At 49.8% G+C, this 14,412-nt stretch overlaps 1 protein-coding gene across 20 annotated transcripts in view; it reads right to left on the minus strand.

Annotated features, from left to right (window-relative positions):
• Nucleotides 1-14,412, minus strand: part of SOX13 (SRY-box transcription factor 13) — a 90,125-nt gene that overhangs the window by 18,692 nt on the left and 57,021 nt on the right. For 19 of the 20 annotated variants that reach the window (XM_043533454.1, XM_043533452.1, XM_043533443.1 and 16 more), the window contains 4 exons: nucleotides 4,871-5,078; nucleotides 2,993-3,098; nucleotides 2,116-2,202; nucleotides 847-1,019 (listed from right to left, as the gene is read on the minus strand). In XM_043533454.1, coding sequence (XP_043389389.1) covers nucleotides 847-1,019; nucleotides 2,116-2,202; nucleotides 2,993-3,098; nucleotides 4,871-5,077 — 573 coding nt within the window. In that variant the 5' untranslated portion in view covers nucleotide 5,078. Of the gene's footprint in view, nucleotides 1-846; nucleotides 1,020-2,115; nucleotides 2,203-2,992; nucleotides 3,099-4,870; nucleotides 5,079-6,066; nucleotides 6,396-14,412 lie in introns of those variants that run through there. The other variant, XM_043533453.1, reaches the window with a different exon arrangement.

The raw sequence follows: 14,412 nt of genomic DNA on the forward strand, positions 1-14,412 counted from the left end.
CCAAGATGATCCCAGCTTGAAAGGACAGAATTATGACAATGTTTTTTTTTAAATCATGAGAAAACAAAAAAGGAGCCTTAAGTCATTTAAAAGCTATATTTGAACTTCCCTCTGGAGGAAATAAAAGGGAGACAACAGCTGGGATAAAGGAAGGATTAGTCACCCCATTTACAGATGGGGAAACTGAGGCACAGAGAAATGCAGTGACCCACGTGAGGTCATGCAAGGAGTCTGTGGCAGAGCCAGGAATTGAAGCCAAATCTCCTGAGTCCCAGCCCAGTGACTTGCCCACAAAACCGTCCGTCCTGGCACATGTCCCAAGTTTCCACCTGAAATTTGCTTTTATCTAATTTCATAAAACATGAAACACTGCAGCTTAATCCCCTGGAACGGATCAAGCACCACAGCCCTGACACTAACTGTTGCACTAGCCCCTGGGTGCTTCATTTAGCCTTAATTTGGAAAAAGTCAAAACAATTCCTCATTTTGTAAACAGTTCAATTTTCGGTTTGGAAACGACTTTCCATTCCCAAATTTCTTTAAGTTTATTAAAAAAAAAAATTCATTTTGAAAGCTTTAAAATGGTCACAATGGAAACAAAACATGTAGCGTGTCCCGACGCAATCCCCGGCCCCCCGCCCCCCTCCGGAATTGCCAAAATCTGATATTCACCTGGCTTTATATTTTATTCCCTGCTCGGTCCTGGTGCTCCAGCCAATTCTGAGGTGCAGCCAAGACGGTGGGAAGCCCTACCAATGTGGGCTACCTGCCCTGGTTCTGAAACTAACCCCTTGGGATGGGAGACAGGGCATGGGAAATAGATACCCCAGAGCACTGGCCAAATACCTGCTCCTGTTGCTGCCGAGCCAGCTCCATCTGCTGCTGCTGCTTCTCAAACAGCATGGCTGCCATGTTCTTCTGCTCCGAATGGGCCGTCAGCAGCTGGTCCCGCAAGGTGGAGAGCTGGTTGATCATGACAAGCAACTGCAGCTCCTTCTCCGCTAAGCTCTCCTGGGTTCCTGGGCCAAGCAAGTAACCAAACAGAGGAGGGTGGGTAAACAAGGGCTGGCTGGCTGAACAGATGATACCCCAATTATTCTACACAGTTTAGGGTACGTCTACACTGGTGTCAGAGGTGTGAGCGCATGTAGACATACTTGAGCTAGCTGTGAGCTGGCTACCTTGGGTACCTGGGGGAGCACCAGATGTACAGCCCCACCCAGGACCCTGGGTATATACTTGAGTGGCTAGCCCACGCTGTCACGGCTTCACTACGACTGTCATTCCAGCAAGCTAGATCAAAGCTCGCTGGGGTCAATACATGCTGCAGTCACACCTCTAACTGCGGCACAGACATACCCTTAGAGCAGCCGCTCTCAAACTGTGGGTCGGGACCCCAAAGTGGGTCATGAGACCGTTTTAATGGGGTCGCCAGGGCTGGCGTTAGACTTGCTGGGGCCAAGGCCGAAGCCCGGGGCCAAAGCCTGAGCCCCACCACCGGGGGCCAAAGGCCAAGTGCTTCAGCTCTGGGTTGTGGGGCTCAGGTTACACGCCCCCTGCCTGGGGCTGAAGCCTTGGGCTTTGGCTTTATGCGCGCGCACACACACACACACACACACACACACGCACCTCCCCCCCCGTCAGGGCAGCGGGCTTGGGCTTTGGCCCCCCTTTCCTGCGGTCATGTAATTTTTGTTGTCAGAATGGGGTTGCAGTACAATGAAGTTTGAGAACCTTGCCTTAGAGCCAGCAGAGAGCTTAGCTGGGACTTGGACACAAATTCTCTAGATACTTTATTGGAGGGGTTGCATTGTATTTCATCCCTTTAGCATGCACTCTAGTGAGTCACATATTTGAGTTCAGACCAGATGAATATTCACTAGGACTGGTCAGAGCTTTTCAACAAAATTCTGATGAAAATTGTTACTGACATTTCCAATTTTGACCAAAACCAAAAAGTGGGGGAGGGAGGATGTAGGCAAAACTTGCCCCCCATTCACACCCCCTTTCCAACCTGCTGTAACATTCATACACACAAGACAAAGGAGAAAAAGGGCAGGGGGCAGATGGGAAGTTAAGGGCCCAGGAGGGGATGGTAGTTACTGTACTGCTCACCTTTCACCTCTTTGGATTCCATGGTGTTTCTACCCAGAAGCCTTTCTTTCCAGTCACTGGAAAGTAACTTCTCAATGGTTGGCATAACTGTCACCATAGGAGTGCACAGGGTGAGGGGAGAGAGAGAGAGAGAGAAGCAGGAGAAACAATTTTAGTCATGGCCACTGATTGTCATCACTGTCTATGAGTAGGGCCCTACCAAATTCACGGACCGTGAAATCTGGTGTCCCCCATGAAATCTGATCTTTTATGTATTTTTATCCTACTATACAGATTTCACAGCGGAGACCAGCATTTCTCAAACTGGGAGTCACAACCCAAAGGGGGTTGCAGGAGGGGGGTGTCACAAGGTTATTGGGGGAAGGGGGGGCATAGTATTTCCATCCTTACTTCTGTGCTGCCTTCAGAGCTGGGTGGCCAGAGAGCGGCGGCTGCCAGCCAGGTGCCCAGATCTGAAGGCAGCGCCATGCCAGCAGCAGCACAGAAGTAAGGGTGGCAATACCATAACCCCCCTACAATAAACTTGTGACCCCCCCCCCCCCCCACACACACACACTTTTGGGTCAGGACCCCTACAGTTACACCACCATGAAATTTCAGATTTAAATCTCTGAAATCATGAAATTTAAGATTTTTTAAATCCTATGACCATAACATTGACCAAAATGGACTGTGAATTTGACAGGGCCCTATCTATGAGGCTACACTGCTTATCACCAGTTCAGGATCTTGTTCAAAGTATGTTTATTTTTATACCAGAGGCCTCTTTCAAAACTTTAGAAAAATAAAAGATACCCCCAAAATATAGGACCAGGATAAAGCTGTCCGTAGATCAGGGGGATTTCAATGGAGACAGATGATCAGAAACCCTTCTTACCCTCTTTCAAGTTTCTGTTGAAATCTAACTTTTCCTGGCTGCTGACGGCAGGCTCAAACGCAGACCTCCTGGAATCTAACGCATTGCTCACAGGAGACCGGGATTCCTGCAATGTACAAAAAGTGACTCCCAATTTCCCACCTATCACCACAAACCTCCAAAGGGATAAGATTCATAGGTTCTAAGGACAGACTGGACCACCGCAAACATCTAATCGCCTATGTAACACAGGCCAGAGCACCAGACTCCATAGCTCCTGTGATGGGGTGAAGAAGGGGGGAGAGAAAATACACTGAAGGGTATAAAATACCATCCTGAGCTCCGCTTTCCAAGAAATATCCCTGCGCACTCCTGACATAGACCCTCTCAGAGGCTCTCAAAGCACTTTACAAAGAAGCAGTTTCACAACCTTTCGAAAAAGGCAGGATGCTTACAGATGGAGAAACCACGGGAGAGGGTAAGCAACTTACCCACAGTCTCTAAGGAAGGGCCTGACAGATTCTACCACTGGAATGCGTTACCTAGGGAGGTGGTAGAATCTCCTTCCTTAGAGGTTTTTAAGGTCAGGCTTGACAAAGCCCTGGCTGGGATGATTTAACTGGGAATTGGTCCTGCTTCGAGCAGGGGGTTGGACTAGATGACCTTCTGGGGTCCCTTCCAACCCTGATATTCTATGATTCTATGATAATGGCATGGAAGGACTCTCATTGTCCTTAATGGGCTATTGAACAGGTCCTGGGAGAGTAGGAGGGGTAGGAACAGAGCCTAGGAATGCTGGCTGGCATTTCCAAGGAGAAGTCAATGGGTATTGGGTGCCTAACTTCTCTGGGCTCCTTTGAAAAGCCCAGCCTGCCTCTGAGCTCTGACCACTAGACAGCACTTCTCAACTGGAGACTCCTTAATCCTGACCGACACCAGCCCCATGAGCCTCTAATGCTCTGAAGGTGACTTATTCTTTTCATGCTGCAAACACTTGTTTGCAATCGTTTTCAATTATTTATTTAGACTGCTATGCCTCGCTGCAAATGCGACCGCCTCTGGGAAGGCAGGAATTGAAAGCAGCAGGGTCTGAGGCTATGCAAGCGGGAGTGGCTCAGCACCCAAGAGCAATTAAAAAGGGAAAATTAAAGCATAGCCACAGGTTTCCCCAGCGGACCCGGAGCCGCTTCTAAGGCAGCACATCTGTTCTGGGGCTGCTGGCTCTGTTCTGAAGGCCGTTGTTCAAATCCCAAGACTGACTCAATAATATCAGGAATGGGCAGAAAGCCTGGGGGAGCCTCAAACTTCAGCTTTATTTCCTATGGATAAGATTAAATGCAGGCAGTGGACAGGGTAAAAACCATTTTCTCTTGCCTACAGACTACATTGCTGCACGGCCGTGGGGTCTAGGTTGGAAAGTGGCATTATTCTCTCAAGACTAGGAGGACAAGTTGGCTTCTGTCTCCAACTACTGGCAGGAAAGGGTAACCTCATAGTGTCAGACAGCGCAGAAAGGTGGGAAGAAAGATGGTTTAGTGGTTAGGGTGCTAGCCAGGAACTCAGGAGACTGTCAGACCTCTGACATACCCTTAGTATGCTTGAAGACTTGGTAGGCCAAAGGAGCTTGGTTACCAGAGTGATAAGTGCATTAGAGATTCCTGGGTTAGACAGATGAATTCAATAGCCAGACCTGGGGTCAGCAGGTGCAACTGCATTCAAGGCACAGAAGTATACCACATGGAATCCTATTGACTTCATAAATCAGCACCGAATTTGCCTCTATGGAACTGCACCTGCTTACAACAGGTTGGGATTGGGCCCTGTGAGTTGGGTGGGAAATGGGAGAGCCCGAGCCTGTAGGCAATGAGGAGAGAAGGGACCCAGGAGACTTAGCCCAACCTGTGGAAGAGTCCGGGGGTCAGCACTCTCTCTCAGTGACAGCGGCACTCCGTGCAAATCGCTGGAGTGGGGATCGGAGCTGGTGGGTCCTCCTTGGGGGGACTCATGGCAGCTATCTGTCTTCTCTTCCGTCTTGATGGTGCAGTTCACCATGTTCCCGGCTCCATCGAGTTCCAGGTGGGGAGAAACAGGGTTCCTCATGGACATCCTAGGGGAGGAGAGAGAGGTCAGCGTGGTGACAGGGCCAGAGTGGTTGTGCTGGCCATACAGCAACGGTACCGAAGTTCTGGACACAGAACTGCTAGGAGCATGTTTCAAGAGGGAACAGCTCAAGAATAAACCAGTCAGTGCCTCCTTCCTCCCAGCCTGCACAATCCAAGAGCTTAGGTCTCTGCACTGTTTAAATGCACATTCAGCACTGTTGGCAGGAAGCTTGTCCCCACAGAGGGACATCTATGCAACGGTGTAACAGCTATTACTCCTTCCCTCTGGCTCCTAACAGACCGCACTGCATCACCCTTTTGCTCCCAATTCCTTCAACAGCCCTGCATCACAGTCACCCCCCTGGAGCAAGTACGGGAACCCACTGGATTCACTCCATCTGGCTGGTTTGCTGTACCACCAGGAGTGGGACAATGGTCTTGAGTTTTGCTGCCGTTTGCAGACCCCATTATTTGTAGTTTCCTTAATGTTCCCTGCTGAGGATACCAGCTCCAGAGACCAGAAGCTCCCAGGAGAACAAACCCAACCACCCTCCTGCGTGTGATGCCATGCGGTGACGTTGGTCTCGTAAAAACCAAAACGCATAGAGTCATGGGATTTGGGGCCAAAACAAGTGCGTGAACTCCTGAAGAAACAACCGTACTTTGTATTTAGCTAGCCGCTTTCCGGAAAGGATCCTGCACCACTTTATGAAGTCTCACAACCCTCCAGAGCACGAGTGAGAAGAACAGTGGTACCCATTGCATAGATGAGCAATCTGAGGTGCAACAAGTCATTGACAAAGCTGAAAACAGAGCCCGGGAGCTCTGGCTCCTATTCAATATTGGTCAGAGGACAGGATACAAGGAGTCAGGAAACCCAGGTTCTGCACCCAAGCTCTAACACTGAGCTTCCCACAGTTATATAGAGAGTCGCTTTCCCCCCAGCTGTACATGAGAATGCTTCAACATGCTCTACGAAGATTAACTCATTACCTTCCACACGTACACCCCCAGAAAGAAGGCAACTGTTCTTATCCCCACATTCCAGATGAGGCTTGGACAGGTCAAGGGTCCAACTTTTCAAAAGATGCTGGGTGCCCTTAACTCCAGTGGAAGTCAATGGGAGCTGCAGGGGCTCAGCTCCTTTGAAGAACTGGGCCCAAGGTGACATGCCTAAGGATATGCTGAACCTGCAGGAGACTTGAGGAACTCCTTGCTCCTGGTCTTGTGGCTAGACCAGCCAGACATCTACAGAAGGGGCTCCCAACTACCAGACGGCAGCACCAAGAAAAGTCCCCAAAACGCCAAAGTCAGACATGTTTCCTGTTGAAAAGGGAAGGTAAAACACCAGTCCCACTCAAGTCAATCGCAAAGCTCCCACTGACTTCAACAAGGCCAGGATTTCAACCAGATTAATTAGAAGAAGCTTCTTTTACCACAAAAGTCTCTCTCCCTCCCTCTCTCAGGAGTCCCCAGACCAGGGTCCCTCGAACCCACCCAGTCTCCTGTCTTTGCCACTAGCCAGTGCCAGCTGCTTCAAAGTAAGGTTTAAGAACAGCCCGCCCAATAAGAAAGTTTCTTCCTAACTTCCACCAGCTGAAGTTTGGCTGGAGCCAGGCTAACACCCCCGCCCCCTTCATCCAAGTTTACTATAAAAGGTCAGATTCTCCAGAGGAACACTTGGCAAGCAGGACGCCAGGAGAACCCTGTGCAGGTGGCTCTGCTCAGGGGGTCAGGAAGCAGAAATAACCACTAAACATTACAAGGGATTTAAAAAAAAAAAAATCAAAGTGAGTCAAGGCAAAAGGGGAACCCGTGCCTGGGAAGTGCCTGCAATTTAAAGGGAGATAAAAAAAGCATCCATGTTATTTGCAAACCCATTTGCACTGTAGCAGCTACTTGTGGTGCCACAGGCCACAGAGTCAATGCTTCCAGGTGAATATATGACAATCCAGGATATCACCACGGCTCGTCTCACGAGCCAGGTACGAGCCCCGTGCTCACTGGTTCTACCGAGGCAAAGTCCCAGAAAGGACTAGACATGTCTATGGGGAAAGAGATCATCTACAACTGCTCTAGCAGGGATTTCCCTAGTAAGAGCCACCAGCCCTGATGCCCCAGAGCATGAATTAGTCAGCAGCAGGGTACCAGGAAAAAAATTACCCCTTCCCTCACCACTCCCTCCAGAGGGAAATAATGAAAATATAGGGGCATTAAGGAGGGGATTTACGCTCTCCCTGACATTGGCCACTGTTGGAGACAGGATCCCAGGCTAGACAGACCACTGGGTCTTGTGCCATGGCAGGAGGAGGAATACTGGACTAAATGGACCGTTGGTTTGGTTGTGGCGCGGCAGGCGGAGGGATACCAGACCAGACGGACCGTTGGGTCGGTTGTGGCGCGGCAGGCGGAGGGATACCAGACCAGACGGACCGTTGGGTCGGTTGTGGCGCGGCAGGCGGAGGGATACCAGACCATACGGACCGTTGGGTCTGTTCTGGTGCTGCAGGTAACGGGACACTGGGCTGGACAGAGGGCTAGTTACGCTCTGAAGTGGCAATTCTTATGTTCTAAAACGTGACTTGATGGAGACCCCCAAAGACCCCATAGAAAGAACACGCACCTGGAACGATGCTGCACGCTCCAGGCCATTTCAAGCCAGAGAAGGAGGGGAGTGAGGCCAGAGCAGCGGCTGCGCCGAGGCTCTGGGGGCTCTGGAAAAGCGCAGGGCAGCAATTACATAACAAACAAAGCCCAGCTCAAGCTGTGAATTAATCAAACCGCTGAAAATAAAACCTTCCTCTCAGGAACTTCAAACAAAAGAAACGAAAACAACAAGGCCGGCTGGGTAATGAAAAGCCAGTGCTCTGAATAGGGGACAAAAGGAAGTGGAACAATAGGGTGTTGGACAAAAGCAATAAAGTAAAGGGAAGTGTGACAGCTCAACAATGGGGCACTGTGAACGCCAGAGTTTCTGATCTTAGCAGGGCTTTTTTATCTCAGTTCCCTGCCCTTCTCTGAACAAATCATTGCGCTTTCCAGGCTATTGGGTTTCCTTTTGGCTTGTACAGTAACTCCAGTTGGAGACCTACATCTTTTAATTCTCATCCCTAGCACAGTCCTGCTTCTCTCTGGCCCCACAGCTTTCCCACCCCATCCCATCCCCAGAGACCGAACAGACTCATCCCCGCGAGTTGGAGAGGAAGGTCCTGAGAGACTGATCAGGAGACTGATCAAGAGCCCCCACACAGGGGCCCCTGATAAAACACATCAATTACATTTGCTAGACTTCAGCCAAGGCAAAAACGAATGTGTCTGAGGACAGCTCAACGGAGGAGGATTTTAGCCTTTGGTAAACCCCATCTAGAGCATTACTGTTGAGGGAAGATCTCTACCTCTCCGAGCCACTTTGGATCATGTTCACAGGTGTTGGCTTGCACAGGCTGGGTAATCTCTAGATTCCTTATGACCAAACCATCTCTTTGCTCTTAGCCTTCCACAATTTAGCGATGTTGACTTCCCTGCAACTGACTATGATTGCGGTCTCTCAGGTTAGACTCATTCATTGGTGGCCATTAAATATCCCCTGGCATTTTCTGAGAGAGAGTAGGGGTTGGCCATAGTGTTCCAGGTGAAAATTCTTCCCACCTTCCAGTTGTGGAGCACACTGGGCATCTGTTGGTTTCTACCCCAGAGGGGGCTTCATTCCAAGTGAGCTGTCACTCTGGAGAGCTTGAGGAGAAAGGTACAATTTAAATGCACATTATTAGTTAGCTCTTTTCTTCTTTGGCTCTGAGAGCAGCTCAATTAAGCCTCAAATCCTCTGTCCACCTCCCATACAGTCATTATTATTATTCCTGTTTTACAGATAGGAAAACGACGGCAGAGAAGTGTGGGGATTTAAGCAACTTGCCCAAGTTCACACAGCAAGGGTGAGGGAATAAAAGCCAGGAGTCCAACTTGCCATCCCTACTCTAACCACTAGACACCACTCCCTGCCTCTGAGAGCATTCCAGGGATGGGTAAAGGAATCCAAACTCTGGGGTTTCCTTGCTTTCTGCTCATGCATGGCCAGTGCACTGGTCCAGTCAGGTTACCTTACGTCGGCACTAAGTGCAAAGCCAGTATCTCCTAGCATGGGGCAAGTGAGTGTTTCAGTGAGAACTTGAGGTCTCCCAACCATCTGTCAGAGGGTATTTAGTGCGGTGCATGACCTGGTTCTTTAGCCTTTCACCAGAGAAAGAGACTTGGAAGAAAACATCCTGAAAGCCTCACAGCAAAAATGATATACTTTGAGACTAATAACCCCCGCCGAGTCTGTGGTGGATCTACACTGCACGGGCACACTCAGCACTGATGGAAGCCCGCGACTCAATCCCGTTTCCTGTAGTTCTCCTTGGGTTCACCTGCAGCTAAACCGCAAGCCACCCATTGCACGGGAGGATGGATGGGTCTTTGGTTAGGGGGCTAAGCTGGGATTCGGGAGATCTGGGTTCAATGCCCTGTGCTGCAATGGGCTTCCTGTGTGCTTTTGGGCAAGGCACGTAGTCTCTTTGTGCCTCAGTTCCCCAGCAGTAGCATGGATGGGTATAATAGCTCCGGGGTGAGGGGGGAGGGAGATGAGAATAAACTTTCCCAAGCCCGGAGAAGTTCCCAGGAAGGGCCCCTGGGCTGAGGAAGGAGCTGCACTGGCAGTGGATGCTTGCTTTGCCAGGGCCCATGCTGCCACAGTCCAGCTGAGAGATTCCGCCCCCAGGGCGGTCAATCCAGCATTGATCCCCCCACCCCCATGACATTCTCTTGTGCGTGCATGCGCACACACACACACCCCAATTCATTTTCAGAAGACCTTAACTAACCTAAAACGGTTGGCCTGAGAGAACTGGGATGGGACCATCTAGGCGATCTGCCCTGTGGATTCACAACAGATCAGGAATGGAAATTAACTGAGCAAAGGGAAAAAAAAATATGCAGGGTCTCATTCTAGCTCTTATTACTGCAAAAAACCTGTTCCATGCACAACCCCATTGTGCAGGGGAGAGGGGAGATAAAGACTAGCCTGTTCTTGTCATAGGTCTCTCTCCTTCTCACTGGTATGTAGCCCTGTAAGAGGGCTGCCTTGTCGCCTGGACAATGGGGAAAACCAGGAACAATCGGTTTGTGGCGCAGTGAAAATATATTCATTTTTAAAGAGCACACAAAAGGAAAGTTCCATTCCGCCGGCAGGTCAGATTTCCATTGTACTTAACCTTTCTGAGCCACTGGAAGTTTACTCTTAAAATAGGCTTGTTACTTTGATAAGTGTCTGTTTGAAAAGGGCCTCATTGTATTTTTATTATACAGTTTGCCGAACAGAGAGAGACAGAGAGAAAAGAAACCCAGTTATCTTGTTACAGGGCTTGTTCCACTAACAGGCCTTTTCTAACAGTCTCAGCTACTCTGCTCAAGAGACTCTTCTGTTCAGCAGACAATGGGAACAGGAACAATTGGCTTGGCACATGGAAAATGTCTTCATGTAACAGATCTTCTCCTTTAATGATTCCTTTTTTGTGGTGGGGAGGGAGAATTGAGTGAACTTAGTATCAGGGAAAGATGCCAGTCTGAAAGGCTGAAGTCTTCCACTCCTAACGCATGTCCCGAACCATGGCTTGCTTGGTGCTTGGCCTAGGAGGAATGACCTCTGATGGGTAGAGGAGAGTTTGGTCTACAGGGCTTGTAGTTCTTGGATACCCTGCTGAGAATCCTAAGAAGAGCTGTCCCAAGGCTGAGTTTGTTTGGGTGATGTGGACACTTATCCACTAGCAATATATGGGACCAGATCCTTCACTGGTATAAGCAGGCTGCCTCATTAGAGGAGGCGGGGAGTGTGAGGCTAAACCCCTCTTTAGCATGGTGAGGATCACGCTTAAGCCCATGTCAGCTCAGTCACGCGGCTGGGCCTTGTGACTCACTCCTGCTCAGTGCAGAGGGCTAGAGCGGGTGCTTCACATCAGCTCATGCAGCCGTCACTTGCACTGCAGCACCACACCCTCCTAGAGACGATCTGAGCAACCCCGTGGTGGGAGAGCTTTGGGAGACCCCCAACAACTGCCTGTCTCAAATCGCCCTGCTGTGTTGACTCCCTAGGGAACTTCTCCCCTTCAGGCTGTATGCTCGTTGACGTCAGTGGAGCTAGGCTAAGGAGCTGGCCCCATAAGTCCAAGGACTTAAAGATCTTGGGATGGTGACAAAATTTCCCAACAGTAGCTGTGCGGCTTTTCTTTCTGAATTATTATTTCTTTATGGTACATCCTGCAATTCTCCCCCTGGGTTGTGCCACCCTTCCTGGCTAAAACTTGATCCTATCTCTCCTGTTTATTCTGTAACAGGATGGCTCAAAATGCCAGGGCAGACTCTTTAAAAATATCCACCCCTGGAGTGGAACCACATGAACTTTTGGAGGCCTCGTATTCAGGGAGTAGCAACTTCACTGGGGCCAGGGCCTTTACCAAAGCTACTCTGTGGCCATATATGGAGTTTCTCTCCGTAGTTACTGGTCAGCAAATGTTAACTTGCTTGCATTAAGACCGGCTTGGCTCAGCTACACAGGACGGGGCCTCATACAGACCTGGTTCGAAGTAGGCCCAGGATGTTCTTGTTCCAGCAGGGAAAAGAGGGTGGTGCATGATCGCTGCCCTCCTCCTTCATCCCCTGGGTAAAACTCACTCTTGCTGATTGTCTGGTGTGAAATGTTCTGCGGACACTAGTGCTGGCTACAAGACACTCTCTTGTTCCTGTTCACAGGCACATAATGAAACCAGCGTGAGGAATAGAAATCTCCAGATTTCTGCCCCAGACACCTAGGCAGAGACTGGAGGGTGATTTCCAGCCTCGCTTCAGCTGAAGCATGTGATAAGACCAGGGAGACTGTCCCCCATGCAATCAGTTTCCTGCGATTGCAGGGAGTTAAGCTGCGTCCTCCCTAAGTGACATAAAATAAAACCTGTTGAGGAGGAGGAGGAGCAGGGTTGGGTGGGACAATGCAATAACAGAACTTCAATGGATACTTCCATGTCTATTGCACCTTTCCGTTGGAGGGTCTCCAAATGCAACAGATCCCGTGTGCTGGCCAAGGAGTGCCTCACAGTGGCAATACAACAGCCCTGAACCCCGGGGACAAATGCTGCTCCTAACACGCAAAATGGGTCAAATGTTTCCCATTATTTATCCCACAGGAAAAACAACTGGCAATGAAAGAAACGGGGGCTCTGAGCGTCCAGCCCCGGTAGGTCCGACGCGGTCTTGCCAAGAGGATGTTCCGTGGAGAAGCTGTGTGCTTTGGCAGCACATGCAGGAACATCTGAGGAACTTCCAAACCACATGTGTTCAAGGAGGGGTCAGTCAAGGCAACTACGCACCTGCACCAAGTGCTACGGGGTGGGACGGAATGAAGGACAGAGTCTAGCAAGGCATCGAAGAGCAGCTGGTCCCTTCCGCTCCCTGCAGTAGAGAGGATATGCTCCCAAGTGCTTGTTTGAGTCCCACTGCAGCGAACATGGTTCTGGCTGCAGCATGCACAGAGAGAGTGGCGCACGCACACACAGGACAATACATTCCAGCAACGTTCAGCTTCCCCAACGATGCACCGGCGTTTCTGCAGCTAACCCAGAAGGGAATGCACAACGCTCATTGAGCCTTTTGAAACCCAGCTTTAAAAAAAAAAAGGTGGGGGTGGGGGGGGAAGAAAGCCACATCCAAACAAACCCTCTCAAACAGCCAAAGCACAGGATGAGCAATAAAAAGGGTCCAATTAGAGGCAATCACAGCTATTTGTTACCCTGGCAATTCCAGCCCTCCTTGTCTCAGAAGGAGAGGACAAGTACATACTCTGCTATGCCAACTGGTTCCAGTATTGTTTGAGGTTAAAAATAAATCCCTTCTCTGGCAACCGTAATGCTCTCAGCTAGGTGCTAAACCTACACCAAGGGGACTCCATTTGAAAGGGCTCTTGCAGCAGCCAAAGACGTGGAGACCGACTGAACAGTGAAGGCCCGGGAGTCAGCATGCTCAGATTCTGTTCTGATGCTGGCTCCTCTCGGTAAATCACGTGGAGCCTGGTTTTAAAAAGAGGTCAGGGCCTAATTTGCCAACTCAGCGCCCGCAACCGGGGCCAGATTTTCAGAGGAGTCAGCATCCAGCGTGCATAGGTCTTCTTATTCAAGTGCCCGAAAGGGAGCCACGTTCTTCTGATGTCAAATGAAAGGGATACTACTTACCTATCGCTGCAAAGGAGCTGGTCATTCACACTGCAAGAGACTGGGATGGAAGGGGTTAACCATGCAAAATATGATACAAAAAAAAAAAAGAAAAAGAAAAAAAGGCAAAAAAAAGTTCAAAGCAAGAGCTGGCCAGGGGGAGTGGAGCCAGGTGGGAAAATCCTCTTTAGAGCACGTTATTTATTAAAATGGTCTAAAAGCCTGATCCAAAACCCAATGGGGTCAAAGGCTACGCCTAGATGGCTCCACCACATGGCTGACAGGGCCGTGTAAACGTCGCACGGCCTACGGGGTGTGAACCACAGTGAGAGTGGACGTGCTGTGCTTTGACTGCCCTGGGTGGACGCTCCTGGTGTGACCTTAAAGGTACCTAGTTCATGTTAATGTAGTCCTGTTTTCAACCCCCAAAGTCCAAACTGAGGGGCCACGTAGACATAGCCTTTGACTCCACTGGGTTTTAGACCAGCCCTTGAGAATTCAACAAGCTCATGCATCAGGCCCTGGATGTGTTCACTCTACTTTGTTCTGTATTTACTCTCCTCTGAAAGGCCAGTCGCCAGACCCAGTGGACCAGAAGAGTTACCTAGTCTTGCCCGTTGCTCCTCCAGGCACCAACACTTTCAGAAGAAGGGCAGTCAGTCATTCCTAGATAAAGCACAACACCAAGCCCTTTCCAGGTGATAACAATTGTTCCCCATACATAACGACCATCTGGAGGTAGGGAAATCGGATGGCTCTGGGGATTGGCATAGGGAAAAGGCACTTCTTACCTCCGGACACAGAGTCAAATCCAGCCCAGGTTTGCATTGAAAATGATGAATGATTAGATACCCCTATGACCCCTGATTCCTGACACCACTCAACTTGGAAGTGCCAGTTCCTGATAGAAAATACATCTATCAGATCCTTCCCAGAGCTGCAGTGTTCATCCTGAGAGACCGAGAGTCTCCCCCACTTGGGACAGGCCCGAATTGAAATCCTGGTTTGGTGTAGCAGAGCACTGGGGAAAATCACAGCTCTAGAGAGAGCCCTGCTGGGGAAACCATCAGGCACAAGGATGAGCCCTTGGAAATCAAAAAGCCCC

Source organism: Chelonia mydas, chromosome 21 (assembly GCF_015237465.2).
Source record: "Chelonia mydas isolate rCheMyd1 chromosome 21, rCheMyd1.pri.v2, whole genome shotgun sequence".
In the NCBI taxonomy this organism is placed as follows: domain Eukaryota; kingdom Metazoa; phylum Chordata; order Testudines; family Cheloniidae; genus Chelonia; species Chelonia mydas.